Below are 26,836 nucleotides of genomic sequence, written 5' to 3'. Positions count from 1 at the left end.
TCCATTTTTACCCTTCTGGGAACAATAATTTTCAAAATAAACACCATGCTGTATGCAGTAAGACTCGAAACGTGATCGAAAGGATGAATTCATCAGGAAAGTGTTTAATAAGGTCACAGATTAAGAGTGCTTAAGGGTCATTTTCCCATGGCCTTCACCATACTGCAGCTCTGTCTGTAACCGCAGGAGTTACTCCCTGGTCTCTGGAAAGAATGCAAGACTAAAAACACAGCTAGCCTGGCTCGGTCCAGTGGTGACAAAATATGTGTGCTGATACCTCTCATTTCACACTATTGCTTGTGTGCAACAATTAGGGACTTTATCTGGGCTTCATGGGCAGTCGCTGATTGAGGAAGTAACCGAACCTTGGTGAAAGAGACCAGCTCTTAACAATCATTTAAAAAAAGAAAAACAAACCCAAGATGTAAAATCTTAATTAATGGTCACTGCAGTTGAACCTGAGACAGAACCATTGTAGTTGTTTCTCTGTTCCTGGTCCCATCCCTAATGACAAACTAAGCCTCATCTGAGGGCCGCAATCATCTCACTGAATGACAAAGTGGTGACTTTAAGCAAGAAAGTGAACTATTTCTTTAAGAAAGAACAAATTGCACCATAAAGCATAGAAAGATTTATTTACTCATTTTTTTATGTTGAAATAATGAAGATTCATTTACTACACCTCATAAAACATTCTTATGAAGTGAGCCAGAATGCTAAATTGTACTTGAACACTGAGCCCCACACTACAGGCACCAGCAAAAGATGATGCAACATGACGCTAAACTATGTAGAAGCCGTAAACAACTCAACTCCACCAAGCTGTCCTAATTATTTCCACATGTTTTCAATGGAAGTATAATGTACACTCCTCAGGCTACTGTACTACTGTATATAGATTAGAAAGGACATGACACTTTCACATCCAAACAGAACATCCTGTCCTCCTTCCTGTGCCAAAAATGACACACACAGACACACATGTGGCTCCATGCTGTGTCAACAAATATCCTGCCTGTTAACTTCTAAACTTTCTTTCTCTTCTGTTGTTCTTTTAATCAACTGCAAACTCATAAAGCGCATGGCCAGGCCATTCTGAAAATACCTAAGTGGAAAGTTCAAGGCAAGATTGATATTCCACTGATTACTGCGGATCAATAATTATACAGCAGAGCACAGCTAAAAATGACAGACCGTCCAAGAAAATCGATCAGTTTGAATATATCTGGAAACTTGTTTTTTTTTACTGTGTGTGTGTGTGTGTGTGTGTGTGTGAGTGTGCGTCCAGTATCTGTGTGTACAGTTAAGTGTTAGTCATCTGTTTCTCTATTTTAGGCTTGCCTTTGTTTCTCCTTTGGTATGATGTGTGTGCGCGGGTTTGGGTTGCTGAAACGTGTGTGTGCATGTGTACGGGTATGTATCTGTGTTTCAAAATGAACTTTGTGACCTTTCCATAATGGCCCGGCTAAATAAAGATACAGCCTTCTTTCTCCACTCTGCATATCTGGCAACCTTGTGTGGAAGTCTCACAAAACCTGCACAAGTCATCTCTTTTATGGAGGTGTGGACTTTAAGATCATTTCATGAGTTTGTTCATGTATGTTTCAATTAAATGATTCAGTTATGATTCAGATTCTCATTAGAGTTTTGTCAAGGCTTCAATTTTTCTTCAAAGAAACATTCGGGATAGAATTATTACAGCGGAGTCTGATACTGCACATGGTAATAATGTGAAGCCTTTTCCTTGCCTCTCTTTATTTTTCATCTTTACCAACACCAGAAGGCACAAATAAGATGTCAGGGACTGCAACCATGAAAAACATGGAAAAACTGTGTTCACAGAAAAAGTCTTTTTTTTTTCTTTCTTTCTTTTTTTTTTTTGCAATGTGATACAACTGGACGCTGCACTGCACTTTTTGTTTTTTTATTTTCACATGCTTTTGAATATCTATAAGGAAACACCATAGGGGAAATCTGAATTATTCAAACTTGCACTGATGTTTGTTCACAGCATACATCATCTCATATCTAAACATCAAACTAGCTCAACAAAAAACACTGAATTAAAGATAGTGTTTATAGAATCATGCTACTAAAATCTGCCAAGCTTTATCTGCAGAAGCAATATATGTTTGTGTTTCAATATGTTGAGTTATTAGATTGAATGCTTTGTCTTTCATATGAAGGTATTTATTCAGATATTGAATCTCTGAAGGATTGTAGTATACTGTATACTGTACTACTGTACTAATAATGTATACTAAAACATCTATAATTGAGTTGATATACATTTATTAGTCCCACAAGGGGAAATTTCATAAGGCTGCCGACCTATTGCACGCAATGGCGGCGCCATCTTACCCTCCGACCATACATACATTACACAAAACATCACATCGGGAAGGCAGGTCAGAGAGGTATAACAATGGAAAATGCACCACATGAGGAAAGATAAGGAGAAAAAAATAACTCCCCCCAGACTGAGCTCCAACAGGGAGATCAGTTTGAGAACAGAAAAAAACACCTCTGCACATAGCACATGAAAAAAACTCTTAATACACCAAAGAAACACATGACAAGCAACAGGGGTGGGTAAAGGGTGCAGCATCGGAAGGGAATAAGCGTCGAAGGCGTTTGGAAAGGGAGGGGGGAGCGAGTGTGTGCATATCAGTGTATATGTATGTGTGTGCGTGTCCAGAGTTCAGCTGAGACAGTGGCATATATCATATTAATATCCTACACACATAAATAAAAATAAATTATATAACGAGCTATAATACAACAACAACAACAATACTACTACTGCTACTAATAAATACATCTGTAACCCTCATTTCTTGTTTTGGGAGTGTTATTCAGTGTGTTGGTCTGTGCATTAATGGAAGTATCTTCTGTAATACAGAAACAGCAAAACAGAATAGAATTTAATCAAATTAGCTTTAACCTTATTCACACTTTGTTAGATTCCAGTACAGTTCTGATGTTTCAGATGAGTCCATGCTTTTTGATTCCTTTGGCTTGCCTTGAACTCTGCTTTGGTATTAAGGGCAAAGCTATTCGCTGCCTCAGTTCTTATCTCAAGGATAAGACTTTCTGTGTGTCTGTTGCTCAGTTTTTCTCATACCCTGCCCCTGTTTTTTGCAGGATCCCTCAGAGTTATCTGGTTCCACTTGGTAATATTAGTAGGAGATATAACACCTTCCATTTCTACGCTGATGATTTACAGCTATATCTTCTGCTAAAATCTCAGGATTCCCTACAGCTTCTGCTGTAATGTCTTAAATACTAAAGGTTAGATGACTTATCACTTCCTCAAGTCAAACAATGGAAAAATAATTTCTTTGGTCATCTATGATTCCTCCAAATCTTAAAGCCAATTTACCAGAAATGTATGTAATCTCAGTTATGGTCCTGGCAGGGTATTCTTTTTCCTTTTTTTCTGTCTCTCCTTCTTGAGCCCTTTCTCTTTACACCACAGGTGGAGTTGCTGGGCTGGGTCTATCTTGCCAGCTTGCCTCTGGGTAAAGTCTTTCTTTTTCTTTTCACACCTGTTCCATTTTTGTAATCAAGCTCCTGTTTTTGCAACGGTTCTCCGCTAGATTGTCCTTGTCATTATGGTGGCAATCAGGCCGTCCTTGCTACCTGCTAGTTTTTGCCTTTTGTGATTTAACCATGTATCCATCTCCATCCTAGTTCTTTGCTTGGAGCCCAACCACAAAATGCTTCAGTCTGTTTCTCCTATTTCCAGCCAAGGAAAGTGATTGCAGTGAGGACAAAGCATCCTCCACTGCAGACCTAGTAGTCCAACATTAGGGTGGTGTCATTAATTATAACATGCCTCATTTGCAGGTATCTAAAGAATTCCACATTGTGAAGGCCAAAACATTGCTGAAGCTGCTGAAAGGAAAGAAGGGTCCGACCTCTAAACAGATCACCCAAGTTAACCAGCCCCAAATTAGACCAGACCAAAAAAACCTGGTCCAGACATCCAGGCAAGAAGTAAGGGCCAATCATAACAGGAGCCAGCTAGGATATCAGATGGACCCAGCCCTCCAAAGCACGGATAGACATCCAGGCCTTGACAGAGCATAGAGTAATAGGATTGTTGGAGAGTTTTTTTGACACCGATCTCTTTAACATATAACAAATTAAACAGGGGACATTTGGATTGCATCTGATCCCAGTCAATGATGCAGTAAGTGTAAGAAGAAGCAAGCGGCAGGGGATTCAATCAGATAGGGAAGCCAGGAAATCCTGCACCTGTCCAGGTGTGGAGAATCTCCTCCTCGAGCCATTGTGTGTCACCTGGACTGTCGCCAGAAAGAACATGGTGTACTGTATACCCCGCTCCCGTAAAAGCAGCTTCACTGCATCATAGGCCTTTGGCTTCTTCAGCACCGCCGTGGAGAAGTCATTGTCAATTGACACCATTGAGCCGTTAAGCCTAAGACCCCCATCTTCGGAGCTGAGTCGGTGCACCGCTTCCATGACTCTCTGTTTATCTCTGAAAGAGTGAAAATGAATGAGCAGCGTGCGGGGACGCCTGTTAGGGTCTGGTTTCGGAGCGAGTACACGATGAGCCCTCTCCAACTTTATGCGCCCAGCCTTGGTGGTCATCCTGAGAACGCAGATTCAGTGTCCTCCGGTAGGCCAAGAAGCCGGACGTTCAGTTGTCTGCTGTAATTTTGCACTGCATCCAATCTTTCCATGAGAGCGTTGACTTGATTTTCCAGCTTGGTAATCCGGCGCTCCTGAGCAGTATCAGCGTTCTCCACAGCTAGTACCCTAGCTTCCGCTTCGTCCCACCCTTTGTGTGCCGACTAGAGTTCAACCACGAGCTTAGAAACAGCCTTGGTCAGAGGACTAAGTTTCTTGTCAGTTACTTTAACAACATTAGCCATCATCAAGTTAAAGGCATTGGCGAAGGCTGGGTCCAATTCGACAGTAGGGTTGGAGTCAGAGCAGGTGCCATCTTGAGGGGCTTCGCCCGGTTCAGACGGAGTGTCTTTTCTTTCTCTGTTTGGTCGCTGCTTACCCACATTGTCAAAAGACTGTGGCCAAAAGTCTTTCAGGGACATAGCCCGCAATGTACATACCAGAACAGAAACAGGACGCCTTATAAAACATGGAGTATAAAGGAATTAAGGCTGAGTGGCACGGAGCTCCGAAAAAACAGTGCGTTCACCCCGCTGCCATCACGTGACCCCTGCACTCTCTCTTCAGTAATGAAGTCCCACCTGCCAGCTGAGTACCTTCTTGTACAGTGTTAGGTTTGTATTGTTGATTGTCATTTATGCTTAGAAATATCTACTCATATATGCTTAGAGTGTTATAATCAATGTCATGTTGGTAGAGGTTTGATCCTTAATAGTCTGCAAAGACTTTGTGTGCATTCCAGAGTGCTCTGGCATTCACACCCACATCCTGGGAGCATGGGAGAGGTCGTACCTTCTCTTATTGTTATAGGATAAACATATCTATGTCTGTTTTAGGCTAAGTGCCTTTTGTTTAGATGAACTGCTGGACTTCCAGACCAGCAGGTTTAGAGAAGTCATTTATGGGGTCTCTCACACACACACACACACACACACACACACACACACACACACACACACATAGACAAGGTATTCTTTATCTTTGTCGTGGTTTGTCGTGGTTCTCTCCCTCATATATGAGTAACACAAAGAACTTTGCCTACTTGGTGTGTAATGCTTTTTGCCGTGTAGCTGAATTGTCTTGAACGTTCCAGCGAATGGGTTTAAGCTACAAACCTATCATTAATTGGTCCTCCAGCCGGAGCCCTGGAGTCGACATTCACAGAGGGGAAAAGAGACATGCTGAAAGACTGACGTCAGCCAGGAAGTTCCTGTAGTAAAGTCCCGAGATGTGAGAATTTGTCATCGGGCCAGTGGATTAGCTGGATTAGTCTTTTCTCCTCGATGGATGACGATCGGCGGGCTTAGGGACTGATGCTACACGCAATAAGCCATACCAAGTACGTTCAGAGAGTCCGACTTTATAACCGTGTGAGTGTGTACTTCCTTAGCCGCTTTTTGGGGCTAAGAACGGTGTTTTTCGCTGCTTTGTGGAGCGATAAGTGAGTTCTCCGCCGCTTTGTGGGAAGTTGAGTGGGTTCTCCGCCGCTTTGTGGGACGTTGAGAAGTTCCGCGGGGTCCAGATTGTGCTGGACAATAGACCTATTCTTTGTTGTTATTTGTGGTGTTTGTGTTTGTGTGAGTGAGTGTGGAGTAGAACACGTGGTCTATGACGCCAGCTGTTGTTGTTATCAAGCAACCAAGAGTGCGTCAGAGGGTGACGAGAAGTTTATGATGGAATTCGCTCTTGGCAGCGCGAAGTATTTAGAATATTGGGACAAAAAATATGATTTTGGGTGTAAACTGCTTGCTGGAAAATGTTGGAAGTTTTCAGAAAACACAGCAGCCTTAAAGAGGCTGTGTAGAAGGCCAGCCCACAGCAGCAGCACTTAAGATATGCTTTGGTGAATGGCTTTCCCCCACCCCTTGCTGAAACAAAATGGTTTGATGATTCTTCAGATTGCTCTGATCGACAACAGCCAGTGCTCCAGACCATTAATTTAACCAGTTGTTGAAAGTAATCTGCATTAAGCTTAGGGTTGCTCAAATTTGGAACAATGACATATAAGCTGAAGTAAAATAGGTAAATATTTTAACTAATTACGTGCATAGAGGCACTTGACCTGTTTGAAAGACTGTCATCTTAATATGAGCCATTGCTGACATATAGAGCACACCTTTATTGAATATGAATATGAAAGTGCAAGTCTTTGCCACTGTGGGGAAAAGCATGCAACCACTGTGTGAGGTTGCATTGCAATCTCTTCTGAGCTGATGAGCAAGCTACACATTATCAGATCGAGAGCTGGCTGAGAACTCATCAAAGAGAGGGAAACAAAACTATGATAACTATGATAACTGGAGTGTGCAGCGTTTCCGTGAGTTCAGCTTCTTCTTTCAGATGCGCAGCAGTTGTCCTGTATCTTGACTCATGTGTGTAGAGTGTTCAAAGCATCAGCATTATGTTTTGTTAATTTGTTTTGTTAGGTTGAAAAATAATTAAATAGACTTGTGATCATACTTATGGATCACCATGGCACTTATCATCAGCCATATGATTTATTTACGCAGCTGAAAAAGTGAGTGTGAATGTGCCTGACGTCACAGTATGTGTGTGCGCTGTGTAAAAGTAATTGCCTCCAATTGTGAGAGCGGTGATTCTGCAGGTCACCAGCCTATGTATATTCATGTAACCTCAATAAAAGAGCAGTGTTACGGGGGAGCGGACGAGAGCGACTGGGGTCAAGCGAAGGAACGGCGCTTGTCGTGGTTCTCTCCCTCATATATGAGTAACACAAAGAACTTTGCCTACTCGGTGCTTAATGCTTTCTGCTGTGTAGCTGAATTGTCTTGAACGTTCCAGCGAATGGCTTTAAGCTACAAACCTACCAACCCTGTTCCGGAAACAAACGAGTAAGCCAGTGGAACCACATATTGTGTTCTGCATTCTTCATCAGCAATGTTCTGTCAAACTCACCACGGCAGTTGCTAACATCCTCTCTTTTCTCTGGCAGAGTTTTCAGTGCTGCCCTGTGAAGTATCCAGCCTCTTCCACCACTCACCAATTGGTCACAAAGACAAGGATACAAGTCTCTCAATAAACCTTTTAAAACTGCTGATTGTTGTTTGAGTCTGTTCTTTAAGTCCACATTGAGCCAAAACATGAGCATCTCACCTTGTCTTTAAAATCTAATCCAAAAGGCCTGGGTGTTATCTTTGGCTTGAAGCTTTGATTTGATTTCTTGTCAAAAAATAGCTACTAGCACGACCTGGAAACAGTCCATGCCTTTATTACTTCACGTATGTGTTACTGCAGCTTCCTTTATTTTGGTCTCTCCATGTCTCTCACTTAAGATTCTCATGAAGTTACTGAAGCTAACTTTTGGTCACTTTTTCAACAAGAGTAAAGAGTGTTGTTTCCATCCAATTATACAATGGTTAAAAGCAGATCCAGTTTGAATCATGTGCTTACTTTAACTCAGCCATGATGCAGCCGTTCTCACTGTTAGTTTTTTGTACTTAATAAGACTTATTTGATTTAGTAGTTAAATAAGAACAAAAAATGAAAACAGTGGTGCAGCTGTAACTCATGCCATTTTGTGTGTTAAAACAAAAAATGACAAACTGGCTTGTTTTTGCATTGACCCCGCCCCCTAAAAACTGTTAAGCTGTTACCATAACTGCTCAGGCTTATGGTTAACTTTACTATTTGGATTGTTTTCTTTGATGTTAGTGCAGCAGCAACATGTCGACTATCAGTTAGTTGGTTTAGTTTTTTTCTTCTCGTGATGAAAGCTGTTGATGTCAAGTTCACGGGTAACAGTCTAAATGTGACGAATCATGTGGTCTCTGATTAGTTCCTTCTTGTTTTATCTTGAGTTCTTGGTTTCCTCTGGCTCTGTGTCACTTTCTGTTTTTGTTAGTCAAACCGTTACGCGTCTTGTCATATGCGGGTCCTGTGCAGCACTTCCCATTAGCCAGACTGTATTTTTAAATCAAAATTTCTATTTTCTGTTTCAACAATATTTCGTTATTTTTTCTTCAGCCTTCCCCTCTCTTGCACACTCATGCATTGCTGGATTTTTCATATTAGGACCTAATTTTTTGCCGTGTTAACTACCTACTAAGGTACGTCCACTTTGTGCTTTGAATTTCCATCCAAACGCACAACGCATCAAAACAAGGCTGGAAATGCCTGTTTTACATCCCGGCTCTTTCCTTTAACAAAATCTTTGTAAAACGAAATTTTATGAGATGCGTAAGAGCACACACTCACACATACCCCCATCAAGTGGCACTCTGTTAAACAGTCACAGACTCCTTGAGCGATTTTAATCATAATTGCCCATGCCCCCTAAAAATGACATTTTTTATCACAGCCTTCACCGAGCGAGAGTGCATTTTAATATCTCCACCTTCGATGGGTAGAGAGCTTGCCTCTGTTCTGTCTCTCATTTTTCATTCTGCCTCTTGGGTGTTTTCAACAGTCAAATTACAGGGGGAAGAAATTTATCTGGCATTATATCGTGGATGCGATTGGAAAAGAAAAATGCTCGGCGCTAGAACGCCCTCTAAACACATACATATTCATACAGAACAATACTAAATCCATCATAAATCTCTAAATTAAACTTGATGTGCGTCTGTGTTTCAGTATGCGTCCGAGTGTGTCCTTGCATGTATCGGCTTCGCTTGTTTAGGAGTCTGTCCACTGTCTTTTGTGAGTAAGAAGCTAATGTGTTGAGTGTCGTGGTAGTTGGACTCTTTCCATTTTTGCCCTGGAGAGTCCACCGTCCCAATCAGGCCTTCTTTATATTCTAGCTGAGGCCAGAGAATAAGGGGCTTAGGGACACTGTGTTTGTGTGAATATACAACATTGTAAACATACAGCTCACTGCTCCCATTGCTTGGCTATGATAAGTTATCTGTTCACACACAGTGCTGAATATGGAAATGAAACAGTGTGGAGGAAAAGATGGGCATCATTTTGGTGTTCTTTGAGTGGAAACTTGTGTGTGTGTGTGTGTGTGTGTGTGTGTGTGTGTGTGTGTGTGTGTGTGTGTGTGTGTGTGTGTGTGTGAAGGTAAAGCAGGACAGAGAGGCTCGATTCGGTGCAGACATAAATCAATTACAATTCACCATAGGCCTGATGACCTCAAATATAACAAGCTGTCACAACAAGTGTGTGTGTGTGTGTCTGATTCTGTGTGTGGCTTGAATAGAATATGAGACAGTCAGTGCGGGGAGTGTGTGTATGTGTCTGTGTGTGATATTTGGAATGATGCTCTAATTCCTTACAGACTTCCTCTGTGTTCGCTGGCAGTAGGTGACATTATGCTGTTTCTGCTATGGCCTACTTCTCATGTCCCACTGTGATAGGAGATTTTGCTGTGACATCTTGAACAGCCATCAACCCACAGTGTTATGGACTATTTTCCCAAGTTGTGTTCCCATTTAAGGCAATTTCATAATGGCTGGAAATTGCTTTGCATTGCGCTTCGGTTTGACATGTATGTCACGAAAACATCACAGATTTGTGAAACAACTCACTGCTAATTCTCTGTCTGGTCTGGAAATGATTTTTATTATCATTATCATTATTATTATTATTGTTGTATCATGTGGAGATGTATAAAACAAACGAACCAGGGAATGACTTGTGCTTTTTCAAGCGGCTTTATTTCCAAACTGGAAGGAGATGATGACAGATGGGAGATAGATGATTGCAAAGCTCAGACCAGGCAGTTTGGTCCAAACACAGTTGGGGAAAAGACAATTCAGGCGGTTTCCGGGAAAAGGATGGTGCTCAACAGGCAGAATACTGCATCTGTTACCTTTAAGCTATAATTCTTACTTTTTAAAAAACAAACAAACAAAGCAGCAGTCTCACCACATAAAGCCATGAATGGTAAGTTTGAGCAGCATTGCAACTCATGGTTATTGGAAGCAGCCATGAATCCATGACCTCTGTGGCTATTTTTGTCATAATTGAGTTGCTATAGCTGTTTGTGTTACTGGAGAGAAAATAATCATTTTAAATGAGGACAGGGAACAGTTGTATAAGTGCACAGAGCTCTTGCTTGCAACCATTTGGTTTCATCAGTTATTTAAATCTCCTAGCAGCTCTGCGTGATATGGATTATCAGGCCTTAATGCACTGCAAATCATCCAAATAAAACTGGCTATGGTTGCTATTGACATTTTCATATTTCATTACTTTTTCAGGAGACATCTGACAGCAGTAGCACTGGTGAGGAGACATTTTTCTGTTGCGATATAGATTGTACATCAATGCGTGTGCTTGTATCTCTGATTGAACATTTCACTGTACTATAACTAGATGAAACAATGATGAATAAATGTTGCATTGTATGCACATAACTCAAAGTTCATGTTCCTTCAGTTCAACACAAATGCATCCCCCCCAACCCCGAGCTTAAATATAGCCCAGTCTCACAAAGCAAGAGCTTGATGGCAGAAGTCAATGTTGCTCTTGTTCAGGATATTAAAACTCTGTACAGTCTTTTCAGTCTCTGATCGCTTCCAATTCAATTGGTTTTTCAGAATAAAAGCACAGTAACTGAACAATAAATAGGTAACAGAACACACAAACTGGTTTGAAATAAATAATACAGTGTTTTCAATCTTTGCCTCCCGTCACATACACCAAATATAAACTGATATTTCATTACAGAAACACAGGGCCAGATTTCACTGAGTCAGGCTGGTGTCCTGTGAGGCTCTTTGGTCCCTTGAGGGTGATCTTTAAAAAGCCATGTACTCGATGTCACAGAAAAAACATTCACTTTTAGATCATTAAGACTGTCCCAGTGTAGCGACACACTACCGATCTTTCCTCCAAATTCATCATAAACATTACAGACAACCAGATGCAGGAAATCTGTCAGTACAGTAGATCTGTAGTACATAGCAGCCAGAGGAGGCACTGACACTTTTTAAGGAAAAACAAGAGTCAACACGCATGCACGCTCGCACACTCGCCCACATACACACACACGCTCACACAAGTCAGCAGAATTAGACAGTTACTAAATTGATGTGTTGCTGCTGACAGCCCTTGTCCCATTGAGTCAATAAACATGTGCTGTTCACAGTTACAGACACATTTTCTTGTTTTTTTTTCCTTCTTTTTTTTCTTGTCCAGGAAACTCACAAAGCTTTAGTGTCTTGGTGAGAAAAATAAAAGTACCATTCATCTTCTTGCCTCTCAGCAACATGTCGAATGTGCCATGTAGAGGTCCACTGCAGAAGATGATGTGCCAGAGGCATCGGTAAGGAGTGACTCAGACAAACAGTTCTCAGTATAACCCCTGTAGGTGTAATTAGGGGGAACATCACACGTCCATAATTGCATTGTTCATCTCGGCGTTACAGTCAATATAAAATGTTTACCTGGTAAATAATGCTGCACAAAGCAGGATTTGTTTTGTGAAAGTTAATGCTTGCCAGTAGAATGATAAGAATCTGGTGGTTTTTATTTTTAGGAGATGCACCTCCCATTTGATACTGTGAAAAAACACTGAAAGGGTTTGAAGATGCTCTAATTATCTTTGAATGTTGCTCGAATGTCCAAATACTGAGGCAGTTCATTGAAAGAGAAGCTCAGGCAAGTCAATTAGGGTGATTCTACAGGTTAAGTTAAAAGAAAGAAAACTGTAAGCTAAGAGTATGAGATGCAGTCTCATCACTTTTCGTCTACTTCTCAGCATCATACATGGGATTTTATATCAAGTCCATCATCCAAAGTTAATTTTTATTGAATATTTCATGAAAGGTGAAAGCCAAGAGTGTCATTATAAACAACCTGAGTGTCCATTATGACCAGTGAAGCCAAAAGCAAGGTGGCAGGGCTTCACATGAAGGCTTTCTGCACAAAATCTCCGAGTTAAGTCTGAAAGGGTGCCCTTGTTTGTGCTATCACATTTGAGATTGTCAGCAACCTTCTCTTGTTGTTGCATTTTTAGATAAAAATCAAGGAACACATGTTTGCCCTGCAGCTTTGCAATTGAGACTACAGACACAGTTGAAACTGCAGACGTAGGGAATCATCACTAATCTTATGTGCTCCTTGTGTTGTCTATTGATAAGTAAAGGGCCCTAGGCTCACAGGAATCTAAGGCCACTTGTCCTTACTTTTACCTGTCTTCTTTAGTCCCAAAGTTTTTGATAACTACAAAACATGTATAAAAAAATATGTTGTATTCATTCACAGAGTTAATTCCCACTTGTTTTCTGCCTTCTATAAGTTTTATAGTGTATTTACATTTCTTCTATCATGCTGCCCCCCTCTGTCTCCCAGGATTATCTATTATTCCTTGTCATCCAAAGATAAAACTTTGGATTCAAAGTCTTATCAGAAATACTAAAGTACTAAGCAGGTTAATAGTGTCTCGCTCAGCTGCTTTTTCATCGTCTGTTTCTTCGCCTCACTCTGTAAAAATCTGTCAACCAGTTGCGAGCTGAGATTTCACAGTCCGGGGTTTGTGTTTACACGCTGTGGCTGTAAAAGTGGCTCTCAGTTTTTACATATGACGTATTTTTTTAAACAGCCCTTTAAGTGTTCTGGAACATGATTGGTTTTTGTTTTGTTTTGTTTTTTTATGCCTCAGAAATGTCCATTTTCTATACAGCAATTTTATGTGCTAAAAGAAAGTACCCTTGGTGCTTCTGCACAGTATCTTTTTGAAGGCCTTTCTAAAGTCTTTGTTAAAGATGGTGTATATGACTGGGTTGAGTGAGGAGTTGCAGTAACCAATCCAGAAGAAAAATGTAAAGAGTGGACCTGGGATGGTGCAAGTCTCTGGGCACACTGCCTGGAGAGAGTAGGAGAAGAAGAAGGGGAACCAGCACACCACAAAGACACCAATGACCACTGCCAGGACAAAGGTGAAACGTTTCTCTCTGTTGACCATGGCTTTACGCCTCGCTGCTCCAGGGTTGTTATCTGTTTTTGACTTTCTCCCTGGCACCAGACGAGCCCCCTTTGAAGTGGCAATCATGTCGCGGTAGCGCTTGACTGAGGCTGGGGAGTGGATCCCCCCTCCAGCAGGAGACCCTGGCATGCTGGTGCTGCCGCGTCCCCCTCCATGGCTGTGCTCCATATCGCTCTCTGTGCTTGAACTGTCAGCATTGTTATTGTCAGCCTTTTTCTTTTGCAGACGCTTGCCCTTCTTCCCCTCCGCTTTAGTCTTGGTGGCAGACTGAGGCACAGTGGAGGGGGTTGAGGGGACTTGTGAAGAGGTATCAACCTCTGTGGCCGTGGGCACGGCTGGAGAAGGGGATGGAGGCTGCAGGAGATTATTGGGTGTGGGATTTGGGGAGGTTTGAGACTCTGCTGGAGCTGGAGAAGGTGTGATAGCGAGGGTGGGGGGTCTGGCATTTGAGGTTTTGTTGGATGAAGGAGGTGTGCTTTCTTCTTCATCCTTCCCATTGGCTTGTACATGCCGAGGAGGCTGACTTGGTGTTGCACAGCCAACCCCATCTTTCCTGGGCTCTCCTGGTGGGCAGCGTGTTCTCTGCTTGGCTATTTGGTAAATTCTTACGTAGACCAGGATCATGATGAGACATGGAGCGAAGAAGGAGCCAATGGTGGAGTAAAGGATGTACCAGCGCTCATCATTCAGCTGGCACTGAGGTCCTCTCTCACTCCCCTTGTCGCCGCCCTCACTCTTGTTCAAAGAGAGCAGGGGAGGGAAGGAGATAATGGCAGAGATGAGCCACACCACCACAATAGCGGCTTTGATGCGTTTGGGTGTCCGCTGACGTCCGTAAGTGACCCTGGAGATTGACAGGTAGCGGTCCAAAGAGATGGCACACAGGTGCACGATGGAGGAGGTGCAGAACAGCACGTCCAGCGCCAGGTAGATCTCACACCACAGAGACTTGAAGTACCAGTAGCCAAGCAGTTCGTTGGCTAAAGAAAAGGGGATGATGAGTGTGGCCACTAAAATGTCCGCAGCAGCTAATGACACCAAGAACAGATTCTGCGGACCTCGGAGTGACCGGCTGGTTAGGACAGCGATGATGACCATGATGTTCCCGACGATAGTGAAGATGACCATTAAGGTTATGGCGGTGGCAAAGGCCGCCGTTGCTTCCGGGGAGTAGGGGGCAGGATTGAGGACACTCTGGTTGCATGGCACGGAGGATCCCGAGCCGCTCACACTGCTGTTCCAGCCACTCAGCTCCATGGAGCAGCCGCTGTCCTGAACCGAGGCCATGCTGGGATTATTTTTCCAAGAGGCTTTAAATTTAAAACAAGCAAACAAAAACAAACAAATAAACATGCAAAATATTTTAAAAAATGTATAAAGTGTTAAACACTCTTAGATTATCACGCATTTTTGTCCTTAATAAAACAGTATATTTACATTAAAATACATTTTGTAATAAATTGATAATTATTTGGCATATTTACCTCAGCCGTTCTAGTTTTGTCACTGTGTTGTTCGCAAATGATCACTCCCTTGCACCCTCCACGGCAGGTCTTCCAAATCCATTTTATGTGCAACAAACAGTCCTGGGGAACGCGTCAAGACGCGGATCTTTTCAATCAAAACGCATTGCCACTTTTCAAAACCCGTTCTTCTCCACAAAAACAGAAACAGAAAAAGAAAAAAATAATCACTGCTGGGCGTTCGCCCTCGCAGAGTTACATCGCACTCTGAAGAATTAAAACTTGATTTTTTACACAGACCGATCCTTTTTCAGTTAATGTCATGAAAATGGAAAGATTTAATTTAAAACGATCTAATTTGGGGCCATTTACGGTGAGGCGTTGTTGGATATCAGAGATCAGATTAGAGTAAATTGGTCTGATTTCCGTGCGTCCTCGTTTGGAGACGCGCGTATACCTGACAATCTCGTTCGAATAGCGAAAAATAAAAGAGTGATTTTAGATGACGCGAAATAAAACCAATGCGGTGGGATATTTACACTGATTGTCTGTTGAAAGATTATGATGTTTCACAGGAATACCAGCGTTTCCAATCAAGAAAGAACACAAAGAACAACCTCAAGCTCTCCAGCTCTCCTGCGCACGATGTCACATCTGCTTTCAAAACACGTTGTTGTTTCAGTAATAAAAAGATCCTCGCAGAGCAGCTCAAGTCGGTGCGTCTCAGGAGTTTTTTTTTGTGGTCCCTGGCGCTTCAGAAGTTTACCGGGATGCCATGATTCAGCCGCTCCGCTGATGCACCTCGCAGATTTCCTCGCAGAGGGGCAGCAGCATCTTCACTTGTGAACAGGACCTTACGACGAAACCTAATAAGTGGGGTGCCTCCCATCTCCCTCTTCTTTTAGACCCGGTGATGTCACTGTGAAGCCGAGCGTCATGGGATGTTTGCTTCCTCCATCCTTGTACAGCCCCCCACCTCCCAAATTATATCTATACCCAAGCGTCTCAGCCAACGCAGTTATATTAGAAATGGCTTGTTGGGTGGCACTGCTCCGGTCAATTAACTCCACAGGACGCTGTGATGTCCAGCTGGGAGAGCAGAGACGATGCCATCTGCTTTACTGAAAACATTTGTTTCATTCCAGGGACTCCAGGGTAAACAGCACAGTCATCATTACCATCACCATCATCATTTTTCCTCAAGATGTGGCAACTTCACATTTATGCTTTTCAAGCAAAAAGCCTGTGTGACATTATATCATTCTTTGGTTTTTAAACGATTTTTTCACTTAGTCCTCAATAACTCCTTCAGTGCTGGAGGTCTAGATAAAGGCGCAGTGTAATACTAAAGGGAAATGCCATCCATGTTTTAGCTGCCCAGTCTTGTTAAAAGCTTTTTCTCAGATTTTTAATGAGATTAGGTAAGGTAAGCACAGTGTCTAAGATTGTACAAGCTGAAAAACACCTCAGTGTTTGAGGCAGGGTTTATGTGCACAGTTCAATGTGTTTTGTGAGCGTCCAAATCAATACAGATTGCCAGCTCATAATCACAAAGGCAGGCTCAATTTTACGTGCGAGAAAGTAGTCACACCTTTATAATACAGTAAAACCACAAATGTCTAAGAATTCTAATAAAACAAATTCTTCATTTTGAAAGATGAACCCCTTCGGAGATTTAAATTATTGATGCATTAGGTACTGACTGATCCACCCTCTGGATTAAGGATCTAAAGCAATAAATCATACATTTTATGTAGTTACAGATTTTGCATATCAAATCCAGTCCATGGGTAATGACAACCATCAATTAAATGGTGCAGTAAAAGTGAATTATGTCCTTGTGAAATCTGAAATCTCCTCATGCTCATCTACCTCTCCACTCCCTGGATAAACGCACCGTGTTACCTTCCACCTCTGCTCACTGTGCGAGGTGCAGGGTGAGGGAATAAGGCACTCATTGTAATGTTCTGTGCTCATGCATTTACATCATCACTTGACTTCTATTTAAATCCCTCTGCAGTTATGCACCATGCAACACTTCCTATCCCTAGAAGAAGAGACATCTATCATCCCTCTGATTTGTTGCCTACCTGAGATCAGGGGCCTGAACGTTCAATTATCCATTGAAACCTACGTCATACTGGCTGTTTAACTTGGCCATAAAACAAACAGCAGCAGAGTTTATCCTGTGCTGTTTGAAAGTAGGTAGGTGGCCTCTGTCAAATAAACGCACACAAACAAACAACACACACATTTACCGGTCATATACACACACGATCTTATGAATGGTGTGTGGGTAGAGGTTCTGTTTGTTTGTTTTTGTAGTGCGTCCCCCACACATTGCTGTTCTAATGAGGAAGAAGCCCAGCTAGCCACCCATGGAATTACAATTGGGTGGCCTGCTCTCTGATTCTGTGACCAGAAGCAGCAGTCAATAATGGTCGTACATTTCTCGCTCCACGCTACAGAATCTAAATATAAAGGGGGAGAGAATAAAGCTTTTAGCAGGAGAGTGCACTCCAATCAAGTGTCTCTGTTTCCGTGGGTGAACCATGCTTTGTAACACGCTGAAAATGCATTCTGGGGGTGAGGGGTATGTCAGTGATGCCGAGGTTATAGTGAGTGAGCGGCACACAGTGTTCAGTGCACAGTACACTGCTTTTGAAGTGCCTGTTGTGTAAGAGCATGTGATATACAAGCATGCATGCACTCACACATACAGTTCACAAGCCTGGAGGGAACTCTGCTGCCATGGATCACCCACAGTGGATAAGCAATTTTTCTTTGATATCCACATTGGAAAAGTTGGTACTTGGTCTGGAAAGGACTCTCACTCTTAAAAAAAACAAAAAAACTCCAGGAGCTTTTGAACAGTTTCATTGTGTTCAAAATAACTTCAAATTTCTTTTTAATTCCTTACCTTTTTAACAGGGTCTTGAAAATGAGATTACTGCAGGTCAGAATAATGTAGGACTGTGGTCTGGTGGGAGTCTGTGGACATTATGGTTCTGGTCCAAATCAATTATAACACAATACCTGCCCTTTGGAAGCTTTCAATTTAGACCTTTTGGAATTACTGGCTTTAAACGGTTTTCTGTTTTCTATGTGTGGGTGTGTACACTCAGGTACTCATACTATTATGTGTACCAGTGTGCGATTTATAAACCTTGAGAGAGATGGTGTGTGGAGATCAAGGAAAATTTAGCCAGAAAAGGTACGCCTTGTCTTTCAAGTTAAGCTCTGTATTAGGGTCAGTGAGTTTTGTCCCACTTTGACGACAGAGTGAGGTCCCTCCTTTTTCTCCTGTTTATTTGAAGGTTTCCAGAGGCCTCAGTAGGTAAACCAGTCCTGCAATGTTCTATAGTACACGGTTTGGAGAAAATATCCATACATAGCAAAATATATTATGATCTCTCTAACATACCCATGACTGGATGAGGAATGTGCTATCCATTAGCCATGAAGGTACAAATATGTTTGTTTGTGTGTGTGTGTGTGTGTGTGTGTGTGTGTGTGTGTGTGTGTGTGTGTGTGTGTGTGTGTGTGCAACCTGCAAACAATTACAGGGAGTGCTCCCAAATGACCATGCAGTCATTTTCCCAAATAACTACACCTCTGTGCATGTGTGTGTGTGTGTGTGTGTGTGCATGCAGGTCAGTGCATGTGTGCGTGCATGTTACATGAATGCGTTGTAATTCTCCAGTTTACAGTATCGTGTTGCTCATCCTCATCATGTGGTTTTCTCTAAATGGGATTTCTTGTTTTGAGTGACACAGTCTTCAGCCATAGATAACAAACACTGTGTAATGCCATGTCCAAAGGAAGTGTGATCCTCTCTGCTAATCCCTAATCTCTTATATGCTTCCTCTTGTACATACAGTACGCTACACATGTACATCAATTACGTGTTTCCAGAGCCTCATGTAATATGATTGGCCTAGTTTTATCTGGACACAGATGGGACCTACAGTTTGAGCCAGTTTTATTAATGAGGCAGGCTGACTGAGTCGTAACTGACTGATGAGAGCCGCATTCAAGTAGAGGGGAGGTGATACAGTCTGTTTCCTGTACTGGTATTTGAGGACAAATTAAATGACACCAGTGGTGATTTAATGTCTAAAATGCACATTTGAAGTGTGCGCGCGCGTGTGTGTGTGTATGCAAAAGAGCTATACAACTTGGTTTTCTGGTGGCCTTAGTTAATAAACAGTCTGCTGGCATCATCTGCTGGATACTTTTGAGTCATTATTTATTTCTTTTCATTCCAAAAGTTGTCACTAGAGAGCACTGTTTCACTACAAACGTATCCAGCACGATCTGTTTTGAAGACAACACAGAGAAATATCTGTGTTGTCTTCATTTCTTTTGAAATCACCTGCGGCAGTGAAAGAAGTACCAGCATAGTTGCTTAACTAGTAACAGTGCAAAAATACCAATAATACAAATCAAAGTCTTGTGTAAATGTCTGCTTAATGCACAAATATTTTCATCATATATGACTTGAAGTAGGCTATTAATAAACTGTGCACTGAAGGGAAAAGGTTTTGCGACTTATATGTTATATATGTATATTATATTATTTGTTTATCAGTTCTGATTCATCAACGTGTTTGTAGCATTTTGGAGCTGTATGTCACATATGTGTATAATACTACTTTTTAGAAAGTATTAATCTTGCTGTACAGACCTAAATCTGGTTACAGAAACCAAATAACACATTTTATTCTAGATTCCCCATATCTCTTTTGTTTTTATGATTACATTTTTTTTTTGCAGTTTATTTAAACCATTTGATGCACTGGTTTAATCATTAACAGTGAGTTCTAATTTCAAGTTTAAACACAGGTCTCTTAAAAGTAAAATCTGAACTGGTGACCACAGCAGTAGTAGTCGAGCAAAAAGCACACTATTAAATAAATAGAATAAAATGCACAGATATAATAAAACCTCCAAATTGGTGATGAGAATTTGTACTTAGTTACTTCTTACTAATGATTGTTTAGTTTTGATCTGCTCCAAAATCAAATATTTGTTTGTCTTTGTTTCTTTTTTCCTGTTTTTGTTGAACTCATTCATCTAAAGTGATTTACAAAGAAGCCGATGGAAAAACAGATCACCCTCTGATGGTTTCAGAAGAGTGCAAAGTGTTTATTTTGGCCTGAAATATAAAGATCAACATTGAATAGATTAGAAAATAAGGATGTTTATTTATTTTTTCTAAAATTAAATCTGAGCCCCAACCCCCTCAGGAAAAAGAAGAAATAAAGTTTTAAGAAATGTATCTGATGGAAGACTAAGAAAAATGATGAAAACATACATAAAAAAATTAGTTTGAGCTCATATTTGTGTGCTTTTGATGAGTACATTTAAATGGACTCACACCAGATTAAATGCAGTTTTTTAGGGGCTTTATTTAATGTGATTGCTCAGTTTCAAGTCCAACCTGAAAACCACTGGGCATTTCTTTGCCCTCTGCATGGAAAACTGTAGCTAATGGAAGAAAAAAGTCAAGCAGAACAGCTACGCTTGTTTACGTGTTGGGTAATGGATATTTGCGCATGAGAGGACGTGGACTACTTTAGCTATGGCCAAAACAGAAGTGTGGGTGACTTAATTAGCATCAGGAAATGAAGCAGTGGTGATAGTGGTAGCTGGTGTTGGTAATAGTTCTTTGTTATTTCAGTTGAACCAGTTGAATATAGAGCTGACTGGTTTTTTAATACTGTGTTGAAACAACCATGAGCCTTGACAATACTGATAAAAGTACAGCTGAAATTTGAAAATAAAGAAAAAAGTCCAGTAATTTATATTATTTACCTGTTTAAAACTGGTTTTAGTCAGATTAAAATGCTATAAACACAAATAGGTGTTTTGGACTTTCCAAACTTCCTGATTAGAAATAACTTTAATGACTTTCCCTCTTACCTGTAATTTCTTTTAGCAGACTTCCTGTCATGTGCCTAAAGCGATTCATGTTAGTTGAATGAGAGGATGTGAAATTCCCATTGCTGGCTGTTGAGGTCAAAAGGGACTTCAGACTGTAAAACCCACTTGCCACAGGATAATCCATGAAAACGCTCAGCAGCCCAATGTTTTTTAATGCCTTCTGATTCAGCAAGAGCAGCCGAAAGCAGCAAGGTCAGCGTGTGAAATTATGCATTTGTAATGCGCTCTGAAAACACTGAAATGCACCTGGGACTCGATGGCCTCATTGTTTTGTCTGTGCGGTGAACGATGACTGGATTAGTGTGTATAAGTAGTACAAGTAGTGAGATGTGGTGGACAGCAGTGTGTAAAACAGTTTTTTCCGCTCACACGGTTTTCATATGTTCCAGCATGTTTTATTTCAGTGGAAAAACAGCAGGAAGCCAAAGGTATAAAGTGCAGTAAGAATTATTGATGTCAGTAACACTGTCATAAGAAATACTGAAATAAATAACAAAATATATTTACACAATTAAAAAAAACAAAAACAACTTTTTCCAGTTTGAGTGTACCAATCTGTCTCAGGATATAGAATGATACCAGCTGTGGTAGGTGCATTTCTAACTTTCTAAACGTGAGAATAATGAACTATTGCTATAAGAAGATAACACAGTGTTTCCTTACAAAAGACATATCATGTCACAGTGGTTAAAAGTGTATGAAAATAAGTCAGCCCTTCCAATCAATCAGGCACAGAAGTCACACAAAATAACACACCTGCACGTGCACACACACACACACACACAAACCAAACAGGCAGGCACAACTCCACTCAAGTATAACGTCAGGGAAATTACCTCATAGCTGTTCCAGCTAGCTGGCTCAGAATCACAGTTTTTCATAATGTTTCCATGACACTGTGGTTTACATTGCTAAAATATAGCATTTTCAAAATATGACTGCAACCATGTGATGCCAGCAACACATTTAGCTTTCCTCTGAATGTACAAAGTGAACTTTTCAACAGTACCAACAACACATTTATGCATGTGGTTTGAGTCCTGGTAGTGCAGCGAGTCCAGCGCAATATGCCAAGAGGCAGGAGAGTCAGTTAAATTTCACAGATGGATTTGTGCCTTTATCCCTGACACAGAACATCAGTCTCAAACTGCAGCAGCTGTCCCATGAAAGCCAGGTTTGGCGAGATGACGTGACGCCGCTGCTTGACGAAGTCGAACGCCTCATCCAGCCGGACACGTTGAGTGTGCATGAGGTAGGCCAGACAGATGGTGGCTGAGCGGGATATACCTGCCTGACAGTGCACCAGCACCCTTCCACCGCTCTGCTTCACCGAGTCTATATGTGGAAACGGAAGAGAAAGAGACAAAAACAGGAAGAGCAATCAGCATACCGTGCTTCATTTCACATCGGCGGTAATGTTTTACGAACAGACAGCACAGAAAGTTGGGCTAAACGAGCTGTCACCCCGGAAATGAGCGTTCAGTCACTAGTCACTGCTATAATGGAAGTTCCTTTAAATCAAATTCCACCTTCCCCTGAACTCAACTGTAGAAGGAAAGCTGGTCAAAACAAGCTCATAAAAACTATCAGGTGTTAATAAACTCTTTCATCAAGCTTAAGCTCCATAATCCAGTTGTTTTGTAACCAGATCATTAATGATTACATTCTTGGTCCCCAAGTGTAGGACTGAAAATGGATTATGGAGTTTAAGGTGCTTAAAATTTTATAGGTTTTTATTAAAAAATACAAAGGGGAGGCTTATTTAACATGGATTTAATTTTCTAAGTGGGCCTTCTATCTTTGTTGGAGTTTGGACTGACATTTCTGTGAGCAAACACTGGACTGGACTCTCATTTCAGAGGTTACATACTAACACAGTTTGGAAATACTCACCAATGAATGCAATTGCGGCAGAAAAGCAGGCTCTGATGTCTGCAGCCAGTGTGTCCTCCACAGTGAGTCGCAGGTACTGAAACTCCCCTTCATAGAAGTTGGGACAGGTGGAGGACACGTTGAGCACAGCTGTGATGCCGGCTGCAGCCAGAGTCTCTCTGCGGGATGAGTGGATGGCACTGCCCAAAAACAAGAAAGGTAGCAGCTCCACGGGACCATCCTGCAATTTGACAACAAAAACAATCACTAAACTGTTTCGTCTCGTCTTGTCTGTGGCTTTTCATCACACAAAAAACAAAACAAACAATCAAAAACGTTTTAATTGTAATATTCTGTTTTTAAATATTAATAACTTTTAGCTCACCTGATCATACGCGGGTGTCCTCCGGCCTGTCACTTTTGGCTCTGGCTCCACTGCGCAGTGATTGATGGTTGAAGTGTAGCAAAGCTCCGGATAGGCCTCAGAAAATGCCCCAAATCCACCTAAACAGAGGTCACATTAGTATGAGGTTAGCAGTAAGCTTTCAACACGTCCTCTTTAAATGTATGATCTGTGCCAAATAACAACAATGCTGTTATAAACATGAACTCTATTTAGAATTTTTTTAAACGTTCCTTTATCGTTTTGGTTGTATCGAAACACTTTTCGATCAAATCGATCATGATTGCATGGATGATCGTTAACGACTTAGTAATTCATTAAAAAACACGTCAACAACAATTTTATTAAACTATTTAAAAATAAATATATATGCTTTTAAATGGATTTAAACCGTGTGATGCTTTTTACCTTGCAGAAAGCAGATCTGCGTGTGAACTTCGTTTTGCAGGGCGGTGAGCAGCATCTGGGACACGCTCTCCGCCTTCAACTCGGCCATGGAGCTGCTTCTCTCATCCACCACAACCACTGGGGAGAACTCCCCACTCTGGAGCCGGGCCCTGAGCGTCTTGTCCGGAATGAGCCACTCCAGAGCCACCACTGAACTCTTGGATCTACGACGCAGCATGGCGTTCCAGTTCACGTTTCGGGACTCGCAGATGTGCGCCAAGGAAAAGTCGAGAAACGGTCTGCAGTCCAGCACCACGCACCCTGCAGAGGTGTACTGTTCCCGGGGAGTCCTAAGTATGTGAACCAACTCGTTGCCAGTTATTTCCAAAGGTTCGTTGATTGGATTCATTGTTGAAAAGTAGTTGAAAGTTAAGTTAAAAATAATAAATTGTACAAAATAGTCAGTTTAGACAGGTAAAAAGAAAATCCCTAAAATTATAATATATAAGTTGTATCAATTTTAGATGCAAAAAAATTTTCAAAGTAAAAGACTTAATATTGTGAGTTCTTGTTGAACTCTCCTGCAGGCCGGTTACAATCGGCTCTAGGTTCATAGTTTCACTTGTTCATTGATAACGGCTGCGCGGTAGGCGGGGTCGGCGCCACCCCGCCTATTTTCCACAGTAGGAACAACGTCAGAGGCGGAACGACCATATTTGGTCTGGCCGGCACTCCTCATATGGACACTGACGTCAAGCCTCATTTTCCTACCGCGCACGTGGTCGGAGTTTGGGGTTATCCCGTGTTTTTATGTGGAATGACGTTATACTGAGAGCTAAAACCCTCCCTACCCGGTCGAAACGCCTGCCTTCAGCGGAAAGACTGAAGGCTGAGTGTTTTTTTTTCGGCGTAGATTAATCCCGCACCACCGTGTTTTTCTGTTGTAGGTCCATGCTGCAAACATAAAATGTCAGCACTGACAATGTTTTTATTCTGCTGGAAAATTTAAAGCTGCTCTGTGGAGTATTTAAAAAAGCATAACTAAAATCTCTGCTGGACTGCAGACACGAAAAGCACAGACATTTTATTAATTAATTATGATTCAGGCGTGTGTATTAGTTATGGATTACAGTGCATGGATTTCTTTTTTTGCAAAGGGGCATTGGGAAAAGTAGGTTATTAAACACAGACCTATCCACTTCTGATGTCCAGTGTGTTTTATTTCAAGTATGATACAAGAAGTAAATGTTTATGAGAAATTCGCAACTGCATTTTAAAAGGTCAGGTAGTTTCCTCAAACTGCATTTATTTTAGCTGCGTCTGTGGTGTGCAATGAGAAACATGTGGGATTAACTCTGAATAAGCACTAACCATATTCATCACAAAATAGCACACAATAAATTTTTAATAGGTGAATGGCGGTGGATGGAATGACACAAAGGAAAAGACATGATGCACTTCAGTTACGAGAAACTTTTACTCAGAAAATACAGGACTATCCACAAGTTTCAAGTCTGCCCTCATTATATAAAACTGCTTTGCTCCCAGGGAGTTAGAATTTCTTGAAGCAATGTAATAACAAATTCTTGTAATAATGTAATAATGCTTTAAAGTGGTGTAGTGGGCTGGTTCGGAAGACTTTCTGGAGGCCTTTCAAAGTTTTTCTTTGAACATTGGCTGCTTTTTTCACTTCTTTTTTATGTCCTTATACCTGAACGGCTTGACATTCACCTATGAATCATTCAAGCACAAAAGGCACCTGACTCAAAGGATATGTAGACCCGTATTATGTCTACACATAACAGGAAACTCAGCAAAAAAACAACAACTTTAGGTCTTGCCATTAGGCACTTTGGTTTTAGATTTTACATCAGGTTTCCCTGATGTATAAATCATGGCAATCCTTCTGGCCCTTAAGCGCGTACACTATATTACTCCGTTTGTGTCTAGGGACCCAATCCTTGGGGTGGACCAGTTTTTGGCACAACTTATTTTGGGGTCAACAATTTATTAAACAATATTTTTCAGGTTCCAGAGTAGTGGTAACAGGTTCATGTCAAGCATGGCAGACAGCAACTACAGTATGTCATGAAGTGTATCTTTGATGCATGAGCTGGAAAAATATATATTTTTTGAAGATTTATTATTTACTTTCCATAAATAAATAACAGAAACTTATAAGAAAGAGGATATGGATTTTACCATTTTTAAGCCAAAATTGTCCTCCTTGTGTCCTGGGGGTTAGAACGGGTTCTCCACCAACTGGAAGGTCGGGGGATTGATCTCAGACTCCTCCAGTCCACATGATGAAGTATGAGTGTGAGTGTGTGAGCGTTAGAGAGCACTTAGGTATATATAAAATGCTGCATGAATGTGTGTGTGTGAATCGATGAGTGAGACTAGACTACATAAAAAACAGTCCATTTTTTTGATTTATGTTTGCACGTTTCAATAACCCATTCCCAATTTTTCTAACAAATCATGAAGAGATGAGAGATAATTCATGACTTTTGCACAGTATTGTATCTTTAAAAAAATGACATATTGTCAGACTTACAGTAACTTAAAAGCATTGTGATCAACAAGAGAAGTCACAAATTAGATGGAAGTCTTAGCAGAAACCTTTCAGACTACTATAGAAAAAAAGTGCCACCTCTCAATTTGAAATATAAAACAATTTATTTTCCTTTTAAAGTTAAATTTCAAATATCACACAGTGCAAACTCTTTGTTTGGGGGACTGAGCAGCAGACTGATGGTATTCATGGTGAATGGTTACAGTTAAGTTACCATGTTGGTGACTTCAAAGCCTCCTTCATGTTGTGTGTTGGGGGGGGGGGGGGGGGAACCTAAACGAACTCTGGATTTTGTGTTCTGTATTTGTCATTATCTCAGCAGTCTGAAGTACATGAGCGTAATTGTGGGCTCAAGATCTATTAATATCTACACGTCAATATGATGAGAAGTGAATGTGTTTGCCACTTTTGGTCAGATCTGATCACACCATTCAAACACATTAACCTCATAACAAACAATAGCTAGTAATTAATCATAGGATTTTACATATTTAGTTGTGAATATTTAACTACTGATAAGCACCCAAGCACTAAAGCCAAGTTTTAGGAGTATTTTCTGATGCTTTTATTAAATTATTTTCCAATAAAAGTTGTTATGGCAGTGAAGACAACAATCTTGAGGTCATTCCACAACTATAGGT

The 26,836-nt window shown here is 41.2% G+C and overlaps 2 protein-coding genes across 2 annotated transcripts; both read right to left on the bottom strand.

The window, feature by feature from the left end:
• Nucleotides 1-10,248: 10,248 nt before the first annotated feature.
• adra2b (adrenoceptor alpha 2B) lies at nucleotides 10,249-15,917 on the bottom strand. Its single transcript, XM_085475883.1, has 2 exons — nucleotides 15,034-15,917; nucleotides 10,249-14,859 (listed from the first exon to the last, which is right to left on the bottom strand). The coding sequence occupies exon 2, from the start codon at nucleotides 14,834-14,836 to the stop codon at nucleotides 13,259-13,261; it is 1,578 nt and encodes a 525-aa protein (XP_085332009.1). The 5' UTR covers nucleotides 14,837-14,859; nucleotides 15,034-15,917; the 3' UTR covers nucleotides 10,249-13,258.
• A 5,522-nt stretch (nucleotides 15,918-21,439) lies between these two features.
• On the bottom strand, nucleotides 21,440-24,273 carry dusp2 (dual specificity phosphatase 2). Its single transcript, XM_085475882.1, has 4 exons — nucleotides 23,642-24,273; nucleotides 23,216-23,334; nucleotides 22,852-23,071; nucleotides 21,440-22,293 (listed from the first exon to the last, which is right to left on the bottom strand). Exons 1-4 carry the CDS (start codon nucleotides 24,027-24,029, stop codon nucleotides 22,076-22,078), a joined length of 945 nt encoding a protein of 314 aa, XP_085332008.1. The 5' UTR covers nucleotides 24,030-24,273; the 3' UTR covers nucleotides 21,440-22,075.
• Nucleotides 24,274-26,836: the final 2,563 nt, after the last annotated feature.

The sequence above is a fragment of the Copadichromis virginalis genome, linkage group LG12 (assembly GCF_057382275.1).
Source record: "Copadichromis virginalis isolate Kocher_CV1m ecotype Utaka linkage group LG12, C_Virginalis_male_GT1.1, whole genome shotgun sequence".
Lineage (NCBI taxonomy): Eukaryota > Metazoa > Chordata > Actinopteri > Cichliformes > Cichlidae > Copadichromis > Copadichromis virginalis.
Note: the sequence above shows the minus strand (reverse complement) of the source record. Positions and strands in the feature narration are given on the sequence as shown.

What these genes read in the sequence shown, in the direction of transcription:
- adra2b (XM_085475883.1), bottom strand. Translation starts at nt 14,836, where the DNA reads ATGGCCTCGGTTCAGGACAGCGGCTGCTCCATGGAGCTGAGTGGCTGG.
- dusp2 (XM_085475882.1), bottom strand. Translation starts at nt 24,029, where the DNA reads ATGAATCCAATCAACGAACCTTTGGAAATAACTGGCAACGAGTTGGTT. An exon ending in GCAGATCTGCTTTCTGCAAG is followed by an intron (nt 23,335 to 23,641) that starts GTAAAAAGCATC and finishes ACCTCTGTTTAG; the next exon opens with GTGGATTTGGGGCATTTTCT. An exon ending in TGCCGCAATTGCATTCATTG is followed by an intron (nt 22,294 to 22,851) that starts GTGAGTATTTCC and finishes TTCCACATATAG; the next exon opens with ACTCGGTGAAGCAGAGCGGT.